Source organism: Puma concolor, chromosome E2 (assembly GCF_028749965.1).
Source record: "Puma concolor isolate L17-30 chromosome E2, mPumCon1.1.hap2, whole genome shotgun sequence".
NCBI classification, from domain to species: Eukaryota; Metazoa; Chordata; class Mammalia; order Carnivora; family Felidae; genus Puma; species Puma concolor.
Genome location: NC_141681.1, coordinates 13,251,040 through 13,273,007, shown reverse-complemented (window position 1 = coordinate 13,273,007; position 21,968 = coordinate 13,251,040). Strand labels below are relative to the sequence as shown.

The 21,968-nt window shown below is 50.7% G+C and overlaps 1 protein-coding gene across 1 annotated transcript in view; it reads right to left on the bottom strand.

Annotated features, from left to right (window-relative positions):
- Positions 1-1,932: 1,932 nt before the first annotated feature.
- FA2H (fatty acid 2-hydroxylase) overlaps positions 1,933-21,968 on the bottom strand; it is a 53,970-nt gene continuing 33,934 nt past the window's right edge. The window contains exons 3-7 of the mRNA XM_025920802.2: positions 17,134-17,276; positions 16,215-16,321; positions 7,983-8,155; positions 6,431-6,683; positions 1,933-3,456 (exon numbers count right to left, since the gene is read on the bottom strand). Of these exons, the coding sequence (XP_025776587.1) occupies positions 3,377-3,456; positions 6,431-6,683; positions 7,983-8,155; positions 16,215-16,321; positions 17,134-17,276 (756 nt within the window). The 3' untranslated portion in view covers positions 1,933-3,376. The remainder of the gene's footprint in view (positions 3,457-6,430; positions 6,684-7,982; positions 8,156-16,214; positions 16,322-17,133; positions 17,277-21,968) is intronic.

Below are 21,968 nucleotides of genomic sequence, written 5' to 3'. Positions count from 1 at the left end.
TGTTACAAGTTGGGCATTGTGCTGGGCACAATAAGAAATGGTACAAAGTTCAAAGACAGAGAACAGAAGCCAGAGCCAATGGAGGAAAAGAACGGAGTCCAGTTAAAAGGGCAGTTCTTCAGGTCAGCCAAGAAACGCCCAAAGACAGCCTATCTAGAAGTACAAGCACAGCGCCAGAAATAAATATAATGGCTAGGGCCTGTCCTCTGCCAGGGCAGCTGGCTTGTTGGTACAGAATCAGATAGGGTAAATTGCTCAGATCACTGAATCATTCAGCCTGGTTATTTACACCAATCAGAATTTCAATGGCCCTTTGCCTGAGCAAACATTCAACTTTCTTGATGGTTTTGTGTCTGCTCCCACTACAGAAATAAATATAATCACGTGCCATGAGTTCCAGGCTTTCCCATCATGCTATCTGTGTTGGCATTTTGATAATGCCCCCTGCTTGCTTTAGATCTGATCTTTGGCTCATGTCTCTTGCACATGATAATAAATTCCCTGACTCTACTAGACGGTCGCTGAGCAAGGAATGCACCATGAGTACCAATTTGCTTGAGGTTAAGGGCCTCATAGCACTTATATTTTCTGTACAGTGAGACTTACTGTCTTTCAAAGGCTCTGTGGAAATTCCTAACCCCCTGGAAAGCTCTAGTGGGCACAGGAAGCTCTGGGGGAATCTGTCCAATGTTCACCAAGAAGACTTTCTCATTAATAGGTTGGCTTGGTTTTACTATTTTTTCCCCTAAATCTTATTACCATGCTATAAACTTACTTAGATTTCAGTGTTTCTTATGAGTTTTGTTTCAATCTTTTTAAATAAGTTTTTTCCAGTGCCTTTTTTTTTTTTCCTCAAACTTGTTCATCTTAGACTTTTCTCTGATGGACTTACATATTTACACCCAAGCAATCTCTTCCTCTGTTCTTCCTTCTTGTTTCTTCCTGTTCCTTGGGTGCGATGCTCTGCTGTCAGATTTCCAGCAACATCGAGGAAACACAGGTTGTGATTTCTGCTGCTTGGATGGGCCCGATTCCACGAGCTTGTGGGATGGGTGGCTCAGACAGGTCACACCTGTCTTCAGGCTGGGAGCCACATGGACAAAGTCACCGAGTGGCTGCTGGAGCAGGGAGAGGCAGCAGGGGCGGGGGCTCTCGCCTCGTCGCCAGAGCCTCACCAACGTTAGCTTTCTATCCGCTTCCCCATCTTTAGGCTGGCAAATTCACAGCCCACCTCCGCCGGACCGATTGAATTAGACACTGAGGGTGGAGGACTTGGATCTGTACTTCGACAGGTTCCCCAGGTGGGAACTGACGTGGCTGAGAAGGCATCCCAGGAAACTACGTTACATCTAGACCGAACGGGCCTGAAATTCTAGTTCCCACTGCGGGCATTTGTTGTTACAACCTTTCCCCCTTCATTTTAGGAAAGTCGACTGGAACCTCATTTGGGATCTGATAAATTCCAGAAGAAACACCTCCCCAGTGGTGCATCAAGGCGGCTGGTAAGAATGCCGACCCTCCAGCTCCAGCCCATGTCCCAGCAGTGAGGGGAGATGTGGTCTGCGGAGAATTTTAAGACAGTAATAAGACTGAATAAGACGATAAGAGTTGGCAAGCTTTGCAGCATGGAGCCTGCTTGGGATTCTCTCTCTCCCTCTTTCTCTGCCCCTCCCCTGCTCCTGCCTGCTCTCTCAAAATAAGTAGAATAAACTTGAAAAAAGAAAGAGTCGGCAAGCTTTTATTCATCACTATGCTCCAGCAAGTCCACACAGCCTGGTCAGTAGTAACATAAACACCCCTCCCTGCTGGACCAACTGCCTTCATCCCCCCCCCCCCCCCCGCCCCGTCACCCCTCCCCCACTCCCCCCCCCCCACCCCGGCCATGAAGTTTGGTGAGGCCCCAATCAACAAGTGCCAACAAACTTTTGTTGATTTCTTTTTCAAGGTTTTTATTTTTCAAAATATACAATTTATTTACACCTTTATGTCACAACTGTAGTTTGTATATTTATTCCAAAATCTTTAAATAACTCCACAGTAAACAGTACAAATCACAGGATCCGTCAAGCTGCTTCTCTGTAGCCTTTACACTCTTAGAGATTCTAAAATGTTTCAAGTAGTAACGGTTTCTGGGTGAGAAGAGAACAAAAACGGGACAAAATGTCTTACATAAGCCTGACGTGTGGGATTAGATACGGCGATCTGAGCAGCTACTCGTCGGGGGCCAGACTAAGGGCATTTATATAATTGATAAATAAGACCCTCTCATGAGCAGTGAGGGTTTTGGTTACGAGACGGGGGTGGGAACCTCATCTGCTGGGGGAGGTGTAGGGAAGCAGCTGGGGAGGGGGTAAGGCACCGCATGAAGGCTCCTTCTCGGCGTGAAGAGGTGCTGGCTGGAAGGGTCCTGAGTGGGGCGGCAGAGGCCCACCGGTGCCAGGCGGAGGTCAAGAATGGCCAGAGACGGGGTGGGGCTCCTGCCCACCGAGAGGCCCCGGTCGCCTCCCCCCGGGGAAAAGCTGTGTGATTCTGAAGGCCGGTGGGGAGGTGGCTAGAGGAGCTGGCGGTTCCTCAAGAAAGGGGCCCGGGGTCCCGCCAGCTAGGAGGCCATGCCAGAGGCCCCCCGCCCCTCTGCACAGGCCGGTAAGGGCCGGGGGTGTGGGTGGGGCACGTGTGGCAGCCTGAGGCATCCGGCGGTGCAGCTGGCATTTGTGATTGGGGGCAGGGGACAAAGGCACTGCCCCGGGTCTGGAGGTGGCCCATGGGAGGCATCATATTGTCTCTCTCTTTGTGAGAGCCCTTCATCCACCTCAGTGTTCTCCTCTCATCAGGAGAATAGCGAGAGCCACCAAACCCTCCCCGGGAAGGGAGGAAGAGGAAGACGAGGACCCCAGGCCCCCTAGACTCACTTTGCTGTTAACACCGGCAGCTCCACCACTGGGGGGTGGGGGTGGGGGTTCTCCCAGGTGGCCCAAGGTGCTGAGACACAGGTGGGTCACAGGCCTGGCCCCAGGGGTCAGTTTCCTTCATTCCCCTTGGGAAATTCCCCATTGGCCAGGTCCTGAAGCCACCCTGTGGGCTAAGGCTCTGGGCAGGGAAGCTAATGGAGAGGCCAGGACGCTCCAGAAAAGAGCTAGACCCTGAGAGCCCCCTGGGCGCCTCGTGGACATGACCCTCCAGTGGGGGGTCAGGAGGGCAGTCTCAGGGTCTGTCTCAGTCTTCCGGGTCTCTCCAGCATGCCCCCACCAAGCCCAAAGGCCCGACAAAGCCTGTCCCGCCTGGCCAAGCAAACCTTCTTTGCAGGGTCTGGATGGGGGGTGGGGGTGAGGCAGGGGCCACGGCTGGGCTGAGGGCAGGACGGTGGGGCTGGGAGTTGTCACTGCATCTTCAGGTGGGGCTCTTCCGGCATAAGGGTGTGGAAGAAATGATCCCACAATTTAGTGCTGATGCCAAATCCTAAAGAAGGAGAGAAATGAGGAGAAGATGAGGGACCGGTGAAGGCGTGGGAGAAATTTCCTCGGGAAGAGAGCCTGGGGAGGGCTAGCACGCAGGCAGGGTTTGAACATCTGTCCCCGCTGGCCTTCCCAACTCTCAGGGCCCTCCTGGCAGAGGTTGAGAGCAGAGTACTTGTGTTTGTAGTCTCCCAAGGATGCCACTGGAATAAACCCAAATTCCTTATCCAGCCTGTGTTTGGTGGGAGAGCCTGGCCCTTGCCTGAGTCTCTTCCCCTCTGTCTCACACTTCAGCCTCTTCCTTCTCTTTGGAGATGTCAAGTTCATTCCTGCTGCAGAGGCTGGAACAGAGGCTTTGCACCTGTTGCTTCTGGGATGTTCTTTCCCCAGACGTTGGATGCTGGCTTCTCTTAGCTTAGGCCTCAGCTGTAAAGACACTTCTGCAATGATACGTTCCTAGACCACTTTACCTAGTGCTGTTTCATCCAATGCGGTAGCCACTGACCTGTGTGGCTGCTGAGCCCCGAGAATGTGGCTGGAGCTACGGAGGCACTCGATTCCTAATTTCATTTCATTTCATTTTTTTAAGTTTTTTTTTTTTTTAATGCTTATTTATTTTTGAGAGAGATAGAGACAGAGACAGAGCATGAGTGGTGGAGGGGCAGAGAGAGAGGGAGACACAGAATCCAAAGCAGGCTCCAGGCTCTGAGCTGTTAGCACAGAGCCCGATATGAGGCTAGAACTCGTGAACCACAAGATCATGACCTGAGCCAAAGATGGAGGCTTAACCTACTGAGCTACCCAGGTGCACCCCCCCCCCACCTTTGTAAGTTTTAATTTCATTTTATTAAAAAAAATTTTTTTAATGTTTATTTATTTTTGACACAGATAGAGACAGAGCATGAGTAGGGGAGGGGCAGAGAGAGAGGGAGACACAGAATCCGAAGCAGGCTCCAGGCTCTGAGCTGTCAGCACAGAGTCCGACGTGGGGCTCAAACTCACAGACCACGAGATCATGATCTGAGCCGAAGCTGGACGCCCAACAGACTGAGCCACCCAGGTGCCCCAATTTCATTTTAAATAACTCTAATTCCAATTTAAAAATTTATAGTTGACTGAGTTACTGGAAAACTTTTTTTAATTAATTAATTTTTTACGTTTATTTATTTATTTTGAAGGGGGGGCAGAGAGAGAATCCCAAGCAGGTTCCCTGCTGTCAGCACAGAGCCCCATACAGGGCTTGATCTCCTGAACTGTGAGATCATGACCTGAATTGAAATTAAGAGTCAGAAACTTAACCAACTGAGCCAGAGGGAGACAGAGTGAGCGAGCAAGAATCCCAAGCAGGCTTTGCACTGTCAGCATGAAGCCTGACTCGGGGCTCAAACTCACAAACTGTGGGATCATGACCTGAGCCGAAATCAAGAGTCATGAGTTGAGTGATTACTCAACCAACTGAGCCACCCAGGCACCCGATCTACTGAAAAACTTTTAGGCATGTTTAGGACAACTCACCTAATGTGAATTCACTTTTTTAAATAGTCAATTTTATAAACTCTAAATATAGATCAAGTATTTCTAATAAGGGGCGCCTGGGTGACTCAGTTGGTTAAGTGTCTGACTTCGGCTCAGGTCATGATTTCGTGGTTTGTGAGTTTGAGCCCTGCATCAGGCTCTGTGCTGACAGCTTGGAGCCTGGAGCCTGCTTCGGATTCTGTGTCTCCCTCTCTCTCTGCCCCTCCCCTGCTCATGCTCTATGTCTCTCTCAAATAAGCATTAAAATTTTTTTTAAAGCATTTCAAACGAAAACTTAGCACTTGAATTGAGATGTGCTGTAAGTGCAAAGTACACACTAGATGTTGTGAAGATGTAACATAAGAAAAATAATGTAAAATATCTCATTAGCGATTTTTTATATTGGTTACAGGCGGAAATGGTAATATTTTGGTTGTATTTGGCTTAATAAAATATATTTTTTTTCAACGTTTTTTTATTTATTTTTTGGACAGAGAGAGACAGAGCATGAACAGGGGAGGGTCAGAGAGAGAGGGAGACACAGAATCGGAAACAGGCTCCAGGCTCTGAGCCATCAGCCCAGAGCCCGACGCGGGGCTCGAACTCACGGATCGCGAGATCGTGACCTGGCTGAAGTCGGACGCTTAACCGACTGCGCCACCTAGGCGCCCCTTTTTTTACTTTTTTTAATGTTAATTTTTTTTGAGAGAGAGAGAGACGGAGTGCAAGCAGGGGAGGGGCAGAGAGAGAGGGAGACACAGAATCCAAAGTAGGCTCCAGGCTCCAACCTGTCAACACAGAGCCTGACATGGGGCTTGAACCCATGAACCAGGAGATCATGACCTGAGCTGAAGTCAGATGTCCAACCGACTAAGCCACCCAGCGCCCCTTAATAAAATCTATAATAAAATTTTTTTTTAATGTTTTTATTTATATTTGAGAGAGAGAGAGCGACAGAGAGAGAAAGCGAGCTTGAATGGGGGAGGGGCAGAGAGACAGAGACAGAATCTGAAGCATGCCCAGGCTCCAAGCTGTTAGCACAGAGCCTGATGCAGGGCTGGAACCCATGAGCTGATGTCAGGCGCTTAACCCACTGAGCCACCCAGGCACCTGTAAAATATATTATTAAAACTAACTATATCTGTTTAATTTTGCTTGTTAACGTGGCTACTAGAAAATCTGAAATCATATCTGTGACTCGCGTTGTTTTTATGACACAGAGCCGGACCCTCCCCGACAGCTCGTGGTTTCTTTTCTTTGTGGCCCTTATCACTGTCTAAAGTTATCTTTGCTATTTGTTGATTTCCCTGTTTGTCTCCCAGTGGGTAGGGTGGGAGCCCCCGGCTTGCCTTCCTGTGTATCCCCAGCACCCAGAACAGTACCCGACCCTTGGTAGGGGCTCACTGGTGGCTGTAAAATAAATACGAGAACGAATGAGGGAGGCTGGGAGTGGGCGGCCTCACCTGACTGCTGATGTGCAAAGTGATGCTTGACGTGGTGAGCCTTCATGTTGTACAGGTAGGAGCCTTTGTGCGGCGAGCCGAAGTGCAGGTAGTAATGTGTCATGTCGTAGAGGATGTACCCCAGGAGGCCCCCAGTGAACACAGTGCCCCCCACCGCCTCCGGCAGGAGGAGCTGTAGCAACGCGTAGAAGAAGGCAATCCCCAGAGAAGCCGGCACCGGGGGAAAGACCAGGCGGGACTCATCGAAGGGTGCCTGCGGAGGGAGAGGCTCACGCGTCAGCGGACGGCCGGGCCGGGCGGCCTGCCTGTGGTCCCAGCACCGCAGAGGACAGGGGCAGAGCCGCCCGCGCGTTCCAGTGAGGCGGCAGCAACCTGTCACGGGTGGGCTTGGCACCTTCGGTGGCTTTGGGGAGGGCAGGCCACCATGCTTGAAGGCCCTTGAGAGACTGTCCCGCTCCCAATTTCCAAGCCAGGACGGGCCCCGGAGACCTGTCCCAGAACAGGGCGGCGGACGTGATGTGGGCGGCGGGCTCCCAGCCCACGAGGCCACGTTGGCCCTGGAACTTGTTAGGTGCTAGAGAGGAGCCTCACCGCCAGATACCATGCGGGGTACCCGGACGGAGGCCTGATGTTGTCTGGGGGGTGGCCAGCACACCAGCAAGAGGAGGTTAACGCAGGCTCACAAGGTAGACCGGTACCAGAAGTGTGAGCGGACGCGGTCTCCCTGTCCCCACCTCCTAGGGGGCGTTCCAAGGGGGTGTGGTCACAGTGAAGCAGATAAGAGAGCCAAGCCTTAGACTCCAGCTTCAAGAGCCAAGGGCCTGGCATAGAGGTAAGGTTTTAGAGACTGCTTGGTGAGTGTTCTGAGAAGGGACAGACCCTCTCTGGGCTGGAGGAGAAGAGAGAGAGAAAGCAGGTAATAGCCACAGAGCAATGCGCGGGTGTGCGCCTCCCCACCCCCCCACCACCCCAGGACCAGCTCCTGGAAGCAAAAGGCAGGGAGGGAGGGAAGCGGGGAGGGAGAAAAGAAGAAAGACAGTTGAGAGCACAGACTCTGGGGTTCACAGAATGGGGCCCAACATCCTGGCTGTGCCAGGTGTGACTTTGGACAAGTTCCTCAGTTTCTTAATTTCTCTAAGCCTCAGTTTGCGGCTCTGCGGAATGGGGAGAACTGTAGCACCATCCTCAGAAGGAAGCTCCACCAGGACAGTGAGTTTTTAATTTTGTTCTGTTGTATCTAGAACAGTGCCCGCAGGTAGTGAGCGCTCAGTGAACGTCTGTTGAACGAACGAACGAATGAATGAGATGCTGTGAGGATTAAAGATGACGGCTGAAATGTACCTGCAGCGTGCCTGGTGTCAATAATGAATGGTGTGCAGACACGCATGCTCACTCTGTCCACGCCCGCTTCCAGTTAGGACCCAGTCACCCCTCTGAGCAGCAGCAAATGCCCTGATGGCCACTTGTTCCCGGCCTGACTCCCAGAAAGATCAGCAGCTCCCCCGAGCGGGTCACGGTTGCCAGGCCCCGGGCAGGAGCCTGCCCTGCTCACCTTGTGGTGCTGGCCATGCAGGACGAAGTGCAGCAGGATAAGGTAATAGCTGTCCCCGGGGGGCTTCATGTGGAACAGGAAGCGGTGGATGAGGTACTCCGTGAGGCTCCAGAGGAGCAGCCCCAGCACGAAGAGGCCCGGGAACACGGACTTAGGCATGGCCACCGAGTACTCTGCAGAATGGCCAGACAGAGGCAAAGTCAGGGCAGACAGCCCCAGTGGGCGCTAAGGCCTGGTGGCTCCAGACACGCCATCTCACGGCCCCGTCACCTTGGGAGCTGCTGCTCTCCATCCAGCAGCTATGGGGCCGGGCCACACTGATGGGACTCTTGGGTCAAAATGGGAAGGAGGCCGTGAGGGGCTGCGGCGCTCAGAGGGGTCCTCCTCGGGAACAATGGGGCTGCTGGCCAGAGGTCTGAGATCTTCCTTAGGGGGACTGAGGGGAGCAGCTGTTGCCAGTGCTGGAAATTTCTCTGGTGCTATGTTCTGAATCTGTCCCCCCCCAAATTCATAGGTGAACAGAAACATCACTGCCAATGTGATGGGATTAGGAGGTGGGGCCTTTGGGAGGTGATTGGGTCATGAAACGGGAACCCTCCTGAACAGGACTAGTGTCCTTATAAAAGAGACTGCACGGGGCGCGTGGGTGGCTCAGTCGGTTAAGCGTCTGACTTCGGATCAGGTCATAATCTCGTGTTTCTTCAGGCTCTGTGCTGCTGACAGCTCAGAGCCTAGAGCCTGTTTAGGATTCTGTGTCTCCCTCTCTCTCTCTGCCCCTCCCCCACTCATGCTCTGTCTCTCTCTCTCTCAAAAATAAATAAACATTTAAAAAAAGCGGGGGGGGGGGGTGGCGAGAAAAAAAGAAGGACAGAGACTGCACCTAGCTCCTTCCCCTTTTGGCCATGTGAGGACACGATAAGACATTTGAGACCTGCAAGAGAGGCCTTCACCTGACCAGGCTGGCATCCTGATCTGGGACTTTTAGTCTTTTGAACTGTGAGTAATACATTTCCTATTTTTTATAAGTCACCCAAGCTGTGATGTTTGATTAAAACGGTCCAAATGGCTGACGCTTCTGGGAAGGGTGACTTTGTTTCGGTGGCATAAGGGAGAGGGAGGGACGATCCCAATGAAGCCAGCAGAGCCTGGGGGTTATTGATGAAAACTGTTAACAACCCGGGATCGGTGGGGCTGGGGGTAGGGCAGGAGGGACAGGAAACCCAAGCAGAGAAATCTTAACAGACAAGACTTAAAATCACAGCTGTGAGGGAGACGTGAAAAAACTGAGGATGATTCGCTCGGAGACCAGAAGACTTCAGAGATGTAACTGTCATCAGGTGCGAGTTCCCAACACCCAGTGGTCTGAGGACAGCCCGCAGTCGCTGAGGGTCTCCTTCCTTTTCCCCATTCATTCTTTGGCTTCATGGTGACGTCAGCTCTGGTCACTGTTTTCTCCAAGCCTAACCTCACCCTCTTTGCTTTACTTTTCCCCACAAGCCACTCCTTTGGTCAGACCTCCTCTCCCTTTTTAAAAATAATAGTCTTACTGAAATATAATTCACATGCCGTACAATTTACCCACTTAAAGTGTATAATTCAGTGGTTTCTAGTATACTCAGGATTGTGCCACCATCACTAGTCAATTTTAGAACATTTTCATCACCCCAAAAAGAAACCCTGTATCCATTACCAGTCACTCCCCACTTCCTTCCACACCCCTGCCACTTTGCAACCCATGGAAACCACAAATCTATGTTCTGTCTATGGATTTGCCTATTCAGGACAGTTGATATAAATGGACTCATAAAATACGTGGTCTTTTATGACTAGCTTCTTTTACATATACTATTTTGAAGGTTCACTGATATCGGGTGCCTGGGTGGCTCAGTCGGTTAAGCGTCTGACTCTTGATTTCTGTTTAGGTATTAATCTCACGGTGCATGAGATCGAGCCCTGCGTGTGGCTCTCTGCTGACAGCTCAGAGCCCGCTTGGAATTCTCTGTCTCCCTCTCTCTTTGCCCCTCCCCTGCTCTCTCTCTCTCTCTCTCTCTCTCTCTCCCTCAAGGCCCATGGATGGCTCAGTCGGTTGAGCATCTGATTTCAGTTCAGGTCATGATGTCACAGTTTATGAGTTCCAGTCCCGTGTTGGGCTTGCTGCTGACAGCTCAGAGCCCGCTTTGGATCCTCTGTCTCTCTCTCTCTCTCTCTCTCTGTGTCTCTGCCCTCCCCCACTGCCGCCACTCTCTCTATATATGTCAAAAATAAACATTTTTTAAGAAGGTTCATCCATGTTGTCGTATGTATCAGGACTTCCTTCCTTTTTAAGACTGAATATTTTTCCATGTTATGCATAGACCGTCTCCGTTTATCCATTCCTCAGTTGATGGGCATCTGGGTTATTTCTATTTTGGGGCTGTGACGAATAATGCTGCTATGAGCGTTCATGGACAAGTTTTTGTGGGGGCATGCTTCAGTTGTCCTGGGGATAAGCCTAGGAATGAAATTGCTGGGTCGTATTGTAACTATGTTTACTCTTTTGAGGAACCACCAAACTGTTTTCCAAAGATAACCGTTCTCTTTTGATCTTTCCTCCATCTCCCTTACCCACCCCCATGAATCCTCAACCCAGTACAAGAACCTGTCTGTCCTCTGCATATGCAAGCTGCTGAACACAGAGGGACAGCTGTGTAGACACGGGTCTGGAAGCTTCAACCTCAGCTGTTGCGCGGTGATCCTTTTATGTCTCCAGGCTTAGATCCCTTCCTGCTGCTCTCAAACACTGCCCCCCTCCGTCCACCCAGCCTCCTACTTCAGACTTCCTCCACACCTTCCCTTCCACCTTTAACCATACCCAATTCTGCCCCCGCCCTTGAACTTCTTTCCTGCTCCTCAGGGAAGAGAGAGGCACCCAGGCACCTGGGTACTGGATGGTGGCAATAATCATAACAGCAGGTGTATACTGATCAGTAACTACATACCGAGCACCATGTAAGTGATTTACATGGATTACTTCATGTTTCCCCTCACTGCAACCTTATGAGGGAAGCCCTGACATTACCCATATGGGTGAGGATATGGAGATACAGACAACTTAAGTTACTTGTCAGGCTCAACCCACTAGGGAGTGCAGAGGCCACAGCCTGCTTCCCCCACCCCCTCCATCCCGAGCCCCTCCATCCCAAACAACTCCTCTCTGGGCATCTTCAACTTCTTCTCTAGTGGGCTTTCCCGTCATAGACTCTGTCCCTGATTCATAGCCAAGCCTATGGGAAAGACAGACTAGACTCCTATCTCTACTTGATTGCTTCCCATTTGATTCTTAAGCCCCTACAGTCCGTCTTCTGCCCCAAGCCACTGGAATTGCAAAGGCTATTCAGGATGTACTTCTTGCCAGATCTAGTAAGCTTTTCAATTCATCCCCTGCTTGGCTGTGGCATATGATATTAGTGACCAGTCTCTTCTTGAATCTGGAGCCCCCACGAGTTCCTAACCTGAGGTTGTTGAACACCCAGAGTCCTCAGCTGGATTCCAGGGTGTCTGTGAAACTCCTGAAATGGTAACCCAAATGATGCCTCTTTGTATGATTTTTCAGGAAAGCGAGTCCACAGCTTCTCAGAATATCTCGAAGGATCTACGACCAGTATGGTGAGAATACACAGCTTGGCTTTTCTCCTCTTCCCTAGATGCCCCTTGTCAGGTTCCATCATGGAAATGCTGCCTCAGTCCCCAGCGTCAAAGCCTTCCTGCTCCACTCTCCCATACTCCCTGCTCGATGCGGGAAGGTGGCCACACCCACAGGCTGACCACCCCCCACCCCAGACCCACACTTCACCCCAGCCCCGGACAGCCACTTGCTACAGGGAAACCTCCACATGGCTGTCCACAGGCCCCCAAAGTCAACAGTGGCCAGACGAGACCAATCTTCTTCCTCTTCTCCGTGCCCATCCTATCACCCCACGATGCTCCTCTTGGGTTCTTTCCTCTGCCAGAGGCACCAATATCCACATGTGACCAAAGGCTTAACTTATCCCTTTCTCTCGCATCCATCCAGGCACCTGTAGGCTCCCCCTCTTTAACATGTCTTGGCAAAGCAAAAGAAGCCAGACACAAAAATCCATGTTCTGTATGATTCCATTTGTATGGAGTGTCTAGAAGTGGCAAATGTGTAGAGACAGAAGGTAGATGTGGTTGCCAAGGGCTTGGGGCGTGGGAAATGGAGAGCAATGGGATTTCCTTTTGGGGTGATGAGAATGTTCTGGAACTAGACAGAGGCGGCAGTTGCACAATGTTGTGGATGTACTAAATGGCACTGAATTGCTCGCTGTGAAATGGTTAATTTTGTTATGTGAATCTCCTCTCAATTAAAAAAAAAAATCTCTCTCTGGTCGATTCTTTGCTCTTAATCCCCTACTACCTTATTACTTCTTGCCCAGTGATGGCATCTGCCTCCCATCCCAGTCCCCTGCCTCCGTGCATGTTCAAACCCTTCCACGGCGCCTCGTTACCTTTAGGTAAAGTGCAAACACCCAACGAGGCACTCAGAGTCCCTTGAGACCCGCCCAGCCAGCCACATCCCGCCTCGGTTCCCTGTTGCCTGGTAGTGGGACCAAACCAAAGCATGTGTGGCTCCTTAGATGTACCACATCCTCCCACCTCCCCATCTTATCCCTAATTTTGTTCATATTTTCTTTACTGGGATTCCCTCCCTGCTCCCTTATCCTCGGAGATTCAGTCCATGTGTCTCCTGCGAAAAGCCTCTGCAGACGCCCCTCATCCCCACTGGGGCTGGTTTTGAAGCTCCTGCCCCACCCTTCATATCATATCACAGCTACTGTGCTGCACCCTGGCTTACGGGTTTTATCATTGGTCCCCATTTTATGGCAAGGGAGGCCTTTCATTTGATATCTCCAGGGCTTCACACAGCAGGTGCTTGGATACTTGAGAGATGGGTGTTTGGAAGCAAGCCCCTCTGAAGGGCTGTGCCCAGGTGAGGTCTGATCTGTGTCATTCTAAGGGTAGAACTGGGCCTAGAGGAAGGCAGCTTCGGGTTCTGTTGAAGGAAGCGTGGATGGCCACAGGTGGCTGCTGAGGAAGGAAGAAAGCCCAGGAAGGCAGGGAGGAGGAGGTGAGCTTCTAGCTCTTTGGAACAGAATCTAGGCCCAGCCCCATTCGGACAAAACAATGAAAGACCAAGGTGAACCTGACCTTTTGTACCAGGCTGAGCTGAGGGTGGGGGGAAGGGTGGGCAATAATCATGACCTTGGCTTGAAAGCTTCTCAAATGGGACCGTAGTGATGACTGTTGGCTTAGTGGGGAGGGAGCAGTGGCTTTCTAAAACCCCTCCCCCACACAGGGCCTACCAGCCACAGAGTGGTAATTTAGAGCCAGATCCCTAAGAACGGGCACTGAGAGGAGGCTGGCTTCCTCCTCTCTACAGTTCCTGACCTGCAGCTCTGCAGGTTACTGTCCCACTGTGGTGGGCTCAGTGGGTGGCAATTTATCAGGACATCAACCTACGCCACGTCCACATTTGGTACAAGATGCTTCCCTAACAGCTCTGTGCGAGTGGCCGCCTGACCTTGGCTGAGCTGCCCTGGTAGGCGAGGAACCCTACTTCTAGGGAGGTCCTGACACCTTTGGGGTCCTTCAAAACACGCTGGTTTTGGGTTTTGGCTTTGCAGACGTGGGTTCAAATCCTAGCTCTGTACCACCTACCTCGGTGTTTTCTCAACAGTAAAATATCCTACGCATTGTGAAAGGCTGTTGTTAGGATGGAGGGAATAGACCACCTAATTATATGATAAGTATAGATAATACAGAGTAAGAATAATATATTTTCAGATAGTAATACTGATAATATAATGCTCCTCATATATAATAAGTAGCTACTATAATATTTATTTAGCTACTACAGTTTTTAAATGGGATCATTCACATTTAAATATGAGGCAAAATACATCTAAGTTCTAACTTGTGGTCCTACTGTGCCCATCTTCTCTTGATTCTCCTTGTAGAGTTCTGGAGGGTTCCTGGTTGAAGAAGTTCCCCAGCCCCCCGCCTCCCCCTGCCCAGAGTGCAGGAGCCCCACCTCGGTGCTCAGCTTTCCCATCAGCAGGGAGAGGACTGGACACACAGGAACATTCTGTGGCCACAGACTTTGGTCTTGACCTTGGCTCGGACTCCCACAACAGAGCCCGTTGGAGGCCTGCAGCGCCACCTGGGGTGCCGCTGGGCAATGGTTCTGGCTCGGCACTCCCTCTCATCTGCTCTCAGGAACTGCTCTAGGGGCCATCCTCAGTTTCCAGAACCCCTCTGCCTTTCAGAGCATTCTCATTCACGCATCTAGGCATCTCAGCATCGCACTGGTGTCTCCGTTCAGCTTCCACTGCCTCTCGGCCTCCCGAGTCCTCTGCCACTATTCCAGCGCGCCCTCTGTCCACCAGCTGCACCGGGACCCTGCTGAGCACCCCCCTGCCTCACTTCGCTGGCTCCTAGTTTCTCTGCTGGCACCCGTGCCTTGCCTGACGAGCTTGGGGAGGAGGGAGGGATGTGGACACATCTCTCTCACGCCATCATCACTGGCATCACGGTCACGGACTCTACACTGGGTCTCTATTAGCGCATTTCAGCGCTCTGCAGAGGTCTGCCTTCGGGCCGAGCCCCCAGGTCACCCTCCCTGCCACGCAGAAGAGTCCCCTCCTATAGGTCAAGTCTCTGCCCGCCCCCTCACCCCAGCATCACCCCTGTCGGCCCATCCGGCCGGAGCTGGTACCGAGTGGCATCTCTGGAGGGCTCCTGCAGAGGGACCCGGGCCAAAGCTCTGGCATCCCCTTCCCCCTCCGGCTGCCAGCCCCGGCGGCCCAGCCACTGTTGGCGATTGTTAGGGGAGCGCCGGGTGGACAGTGGGCGATTCAGCGAGCAGGCCTTCTGAGCAACAAGCCTTGTGCTGTGCCTGAGCTATTCAGCGTGGGCAGAAAAGGGTAACCTTGGCATGTGGGGCGTGCATATTAACCCTTGGTGACCGGGAGCAGTTTGGGGCTCAGGGGGACTTCCTGCACTTGTTCGTCCCCCATCCCAACCTGAGCCAGGTGGGAAAACTGAAGCTCCCATCGCTGTGGCCAGGGCCCCTCTCACCTAAGCCATTCAGGCCCTCAACTTGTCCCCCACCCCGCAAAGGTGGGCTGGGAAGAGACGTTGGAGTGTGGGGAGAAGGAGCCTGTGTCCGGCAGAGAGAGGGAGGCTCTGAAGGTGCACAGTCAGGAATGGGAGACATGCGATCGGGAGAGGAAAGCCCGACTCACCCGCTCCCGGCACCCCTCCCCTGCCTTGCCTGGGTCCGAGCCACCCACCAGGGGCTAGCACCTCCCTGAGGCAGGCTGTGACAGGACACGGGACCATCTGTGCAGGCGGTATGTTTCTGGGGACACAGGTAGGCGGTAAGCTTGGGAGGCAGCCGGCAGAAGTGGCCACCCCCAAATCTTAGAGACCCAGTCACATAGGCTCTTTGGAAGTTGCCCCACATCGGCCCTTCCCTCTGTCCCCTGATCCTCAAAGCTGGGGGGCACCCGACATTCACATTCTAGCCATATGACCCTGAATCCTCATTTGACTTTTCTGAGGCATTATGTCCTTGTTTCTAAAAGGGCATGATGATAGTACCTTTCTCATGGGGATGCTGGGAGGGTTAAGTGAGGTGGTCCCTGGAACCTGACACATGGTAAGCGCCCAATAGTGGTTAGTGGAGTTCGTACTCCAAGTCAGGGGTTCTGTTGCATGAGCTTTTGCTCAGGAGACACCGTAGGACACTTCCAGATCTTTCTCTCCCAGGTTCTAATCTGTGCTGTGTTCAGTGGGCCATTTTGAGTTAAGCTCTCAGCTGTGCATCTAGTGAAATGATTTCATTTTGGTTTCTTTGACAGTCCCAAGTCATACGTTTTCTAGTATTACACTCAGCAAGAAGCCCTCTCCTTCATTGCTACGCCTCCTGATGAAATAATTTCGTTTAGTTTCTGCTCACGTATTGTTGTTGTTGTTGTTGTTTTTATCCATGTGGGGCTGCGGTTGGGGGAGCCTGACAGTTTTCTTTGTCTATTGCTACAGATAGGTCTCATTTACAAATGTTTGTGAGGTGGTTTGGGGTTCTGTGTTCTTCAAAACTCAGGACCAGAGACACCACTGAAATTTCCTGCCTCCAGGACCCAGGGGAGCAAATCAGGAAGGAACCAACGTTACCTGTGGAGAAGGAAGCAAAGAGTCGAACGTTGCCCTGGGCAAAGGTTCGGTAGTAGGACCAGCTGAGGTACAGCACCAGGGGTGTCCAGATGAGGGGGACAGAGTACCTGCAGGAGGATCCTCAGGGTGAGAAAAATACATGCACAGGGGCTCGACAGGGTTCAGCTTCCCCACAGACGCATCGCTCAACTAGAGGAAGGAGTAAATGATACCAAAGCATGTGCGGAAAGCATATGGAGACATAGGGCCAAAGGGACACTGCTTTGGGGATGGGGAGAAGAAAAGAAGAGAGAGGCTGTAAGTCTATCTCCTTCTGTCTCTGAAGTGAGTTACTGGCAGAAAAGAATTGCATCCCTGTGGCCAGACTCTGTGCCGCTGGATTGATGCCGACCTCTTGTGGCAAAGAAGCCAATTGCAGGCAAAATTGTTCCCATGGACTTTCCAGGCTGGAAAACCCTCCTAAGAGTCTGGAATGGAACAGGGGTGGCTGTTCTATTGAGCCTGGGTGGCTCAGTTGGTTAAGCATCTGACCCAATTTCAGCTCAGGTCATGATCTCACGGTTGTGGGATCAATCGTGGTGTTGGGCTTAGCACGAAGCCTGCTTGGGATTCTCTCTCCCCCTCGCTATGCCCCTCCTCCACTCATGCTCTCTCTTAAAATAAATACATAAACTTAAAAAAAAAAAGAATGAGGTGACATTTAAAGTGGCTTCTGGCTACAGGTTAGCTTGCCACTCACTCAATGGATAAACCATGCATAGGAATGGATTGTATCTATGGCATGTTCCACTATCCCCAAGAGTTGACACTACAGCTCTGGGCTCTGGAGAGGGACCCAACTGTCCCTTCCCCTTCTGTATCCGACTGGCAGCAGCAGGAGAGAAGGACAGCCCCACCATGGGCCCAGAGCAGGGCTCACCAGGCAGTCTTGGAGAGGGCCTCGATGAGGTCGGAGTGGAAGAGGCGGATGGGCCTGGTCACTGGCTGGTGGACCCACTCGTCATACTTCTCTCCCAAGTGGCCTACCTGCCACAGCAGGGGCTTCCGCCAGTCTACCAAATCCTGCAAGAGACAAAGTCAAGTGGAATTGATATTCACACCTGTGCACATTCACTCTCCCATTTTCTGGTACGATATCCCAATCTCCATTCCCCACCTAAGCTCACATGATCTGTACCCACCCCTCCACTTCAATGATCCTAGAACTGACCAAGACACTCATCTCAGCCTTCCAGTCACAGAAACGGTATCCAGGACAGGTCCATGACCTAAGCCAGTGCAATGAGCTGTCAGACACCCTTTCTTCCTGCTGGGGTTGCTAAGCTGGCACGGCATGACCCTGGAGTTGCTAGCAGACTTGGTCAACACAGAGGATGGCCAACCTAGGAACTAGAGACACTGAATCTGGGTCATGACACCCGAGCACCCGGATTCAACCACACCCGAAGACTGAAGTCTCGCTCAGGACTCTTGAGGTCCAGAAGCCTCAGACAACAGGCCTGCTCTCTCAGCTGAAGGTGAGGCAAAAGGTGCAGCATCAATCTGAGGACACAGCTGTGAGGGTCCATGTCTGCATCGTATAGGCATGTTTAGAATCCAGGCCTGTGTGTTGATGAATTGGAGGTGATGTGCTGTTGGAATTCTCCAGTGTTAACTTTGGAACTCTGTATCCGATTGGGACAAGAGTGCTGTGGAGCCTTTATGGTCAGCAACCCAGTAAACCTCACACAAAGTGAAGGCTGTTGGACACCGTTTTGAAGGTCATGGCTGGCAGCCGACACAGGTCTTTTCTGATAGCACAGCAGTGCTGAAGCCGGAAGTTGCGATGAGATTTTGGTAGGAGAGAGACCCTAAGCTTTCTGTACATCTTTGCTCTTCTCCACTGTAATTTTTATTTCTTTGCACATTATGAGCATGAACACTTGATGTGACATTGTAGCAAATGATGCATGACTTGCGTTCCACATCTAGCTTTAGTCCCTCAAACCCATGGCCGGGTCGTGGGCATGGACTTACTTTAGATACGAATGGGAAAAAAAGTCTATGATAGGCATATTAAGTCTTCAATTTTATGAAGTTAGCTAGAGAAAATAAATTATTTGGCCCCTGCAAAAATGAAAACAAGAACAATAAAAAGCAAAAAAACTATATTAGTGAGGCACCAGAATGGCTCACTCGGTTAAGTGTCCGACTTCAGCTCAGGTCATGATCTCGTGGTTTGTGAATTCGAGCCTCACGTTGGGATCTGTGCTTATAGCTCAGAGCCTGGAGCCTACTTTGGATTCTGTGTCTCCCTCTCTTTCTGCCCCTCCCCCACTCGTTCTCTCTCTCTCTCTCTCTCTCTCTCTGTCTCTTTCTCTCTCTCTCAAAAATAAACATTTAAAAATTAAAAAAAAAAACCCTGTAGTAGCAATAAAATAGGCCTTTTCCCTTTTACCATGGGCTTTCTTCTTGATATTGGTCTGGATGACTCATTCATTCACCCATTCAAACTATTATTCATTCAAAAATTTGCTTGATATTTCATATATGTGTATATTTTTATGCAAGCAGCTGGGAAAAAGAAATGGAAATGTAAGAGACCCTCTTTGCTTTATATAGCTTAGTGCTTAATTAGAGTTGACTGTAGAGTCAGGCCTAGGTGCAATTCCTGCCTCCATCACTTACTGTGTGACCTTAGGCAAATTACTTGACTTCTCTGAGCCTCAGTTTTCCCAGCTATGAGATGGAAGTAATGATACCTGCATAAAGTGTTCAGCAAGCTAAAACACGCCAGTGGAGGGGCGCCTGGGTGGCTCAGTCAGTTAAACCTCTGACTTTGGTTCAGGTCATGATCTCACGGTTTATGGGTTCAAGCCCCACATCAGGCTCTGTGCTGACCGCTTGCTCAGAGCCTGGAGCCTGCTTCGGATTCTCTGTCTCCTTCTCTCTCTGCCCCTCCCCCACTTGGGCTCCGTCTCTCTCTGTATCTCAAGAATAAATAAATGTAAAACTTTCTAAACAACAACAACAACAACAACAAGAACAAACACACCAGGTGAGGTAGTTTGGTGGTGATGCAAGCAGACTGAGATTAGAAGGCAGAATGATTGGTACCAACGCCTGGGTCCAGGGTAGGAGAAAGGCCTTGCAGAAAACCTAGGGTTGGGTTAGAGCCCACAAAGCATGGAAGACTTGGAAAGAAGAGGGGAAGGGTGCAGGAGGAGATATGGAGTTGAGACTATGACCTATGGAGGTCAACTCTATGGAGTTGAGACTGTGGCCTATCTGGTATTTTGACACCAGTCTGCAGGGCAGTAGGAAGAAATCTGTTGATGGTCTTAGATGACAGAACACCCAGTACCAGGCCCAGGAGTTGGTACTTTATCCTCCAGGCCAACTGTCTCCAGGGTGGGGGTGTGTGCATCCCCTAGGGGTACTCAAGGCTGGTCCACAGATGCAGGGAGAAAATTTTAGAGACTCTTTCTGTTTGTGACACATTTATCTCATCTTTAAACCATGTATGGATATTTTCTAATACAAGAGTACATTAGCACATGCAAATAATTTAGAGATAATTAAAAGAGACGTGTAATGGACAAGGTGCTCTAAATGTTTTACTCATAGGGATGCAAGATCAAAAAAGCCCGGAAGCTGCAGCTCTAGGAAACGCAAAGCCCTTGAAGATTTCTGAGGAGTCCGCATATTGAAGAAGATTAACCTGGGAGCAAATCAGTAAACCACAACCGGTAAAGAACAATGAACTTGTAGTGAGAGACCGCTTTCAAAGCCAGCCATGTATCAGCCATGGGCAAGTGCCTTTACCTCTTGGAGCTCCTAGGCTCTGGCATCTGTAAAGCTGGGTGTGCCCTGACCTTCCACCCACAATAGGAGAGGGGGTCAGATGCGCCCAGTGCATGGTGGGTATCAATAAATCTCCAAAATAAGGGAGTTAGGCAGTGTCAGGAAACTAAGAGTGTGTATGTGGAGGAAGAGCACTCGCGCCTGGGACAAGGAGTCAACAGTGATTCAGAGACCTGCCTTCCCGCGTCCCTGGCTGGAACGTCATCCTTGCACAGGCCTCCGTGCCAAAGCTGGTGTGGCTTCAGCAGATCCCAGCCCTGCCAGAGGCGAAACTAGCCCCATTATCACAGCCTTGGAACAGGGTTTAGGGGCCTCAGGGCCAGCAGGGAGTTCACTGGGCATTCTTTCTGTGCCTGTGACCAGGGAGGAAAGGCCCCAAATCTTTGTGGTTCCTGCCATGTGAACTTGGTGATTCCCAGGTGGTGGCTGCCTTCCTGCTTCTCAGGCTAGAGGATGACTCATGTCAGCCTGGAGCCATCCATCCAGCACCAGTTATACCTGGCGATCACCCAAACCTCACCTGGCCCCAGCTCCCTTCCTGGCCCCAGTCCCCAAGTCTCCTTGACTTTCTCCCTTGGTTCTAGCAGCAGATAGATTCATTGGGTACACACTGTCTCATTCCTTCCATTCCTCTGCCTTAGGTCTCTACACACGCACGTACACAGCACCATCGCCACCAGGAAAAAGAACTGGAGGAACCAGCTAGCGGCCTTTGTTTACATCTTATCTTGCAGCGCCTCCAGAGCCCCACCTCAGAGGAAGCTAAGCCGGGGTCATGGTGAGAGCTTGAGGCTTTGTCCCAATTGCAATAACCTTAGAACTAACATTCACAGGGCATTTGTCATCTGTATATTCATCATGTACCAAGCACGGTTCTAAACATCTTACGTGAATTAAATCATTTGACCCTTGCCGTACCCCTAACTAGGTAGCTACTATTATTATTGTTATTTTGCAGATGGGAAACGAAGGTGGGCAACTTGCCCAAGGTTGCCCAGTTACATCTTTTTGATGAGTTGGCTCCTTTATCATTGGGAAATGGCCATTTTGGTCCCTGGTAATATCCTTTATCCAAAGCCCACTTCGTCTGATTTTTTTTTTTTTTTTTAAACGTTTATTTATTTTTGGGACAGAGAGAGACAGAGCATGAACGGGGGAGGGGCAGAGAGAGAGGGAGACACAGAATCGGAACAGGCTCCAGGCTCTGAGCCATCAGCCCAGAGCCCGACGCGGGGCTCGAACTCATGGACTGCAAGATCGTGACCTGGCTGAAGTCGGACGCTTAACCGACTGCGCCACCCAGGCGCCCCCGTCTGATTTTAATAGAGGCACACTGGGCTTTTTTATGCTTGGTGTTTGTACGGTCTATCTTTTCCTACCCTTTTACTCTCCTCTTGCATTTGTCTTTACATTTAAAGAGCATCTCTTGCAGACAGCATATAGTTGGGTCTTGCTTTTTTATCTAGTCAGACAATCTCTGCCTCTTAATTGGAGTGTTTGGTCTATTTACATTTAATGCTACTACCTTCTTTACTACCTTGTTTTCTATTTGTCTCCTCCACTTTTCTTTCTTGTCTGGTTTGCATTAATCAAGTATTTAAAAATATGCTATATTATAATCTCTATTGGCTTTTTAGCTATGTTTTTGTATTTTTCCTCCAGCTACGCTCTAAGGATGATAATATGCATATTTAACCTACCACCATCTATCTTTTTTTTTAAATTTTTTTTAATGTGTTTATTTATTTTTGAGACAGAGAGACACCGAGCATGAGCAGGGGAGGGGCAGAAAGAGGGGGAGACACAGAATCTGAAGCGGGCTCCAGGCTCTGAGCTGTCAGCACAGAGCCCGACACGGGGCTTGAACTCACAGAGTGTGAGATCATGACCTGAGCTGAAGTCGGACACTCA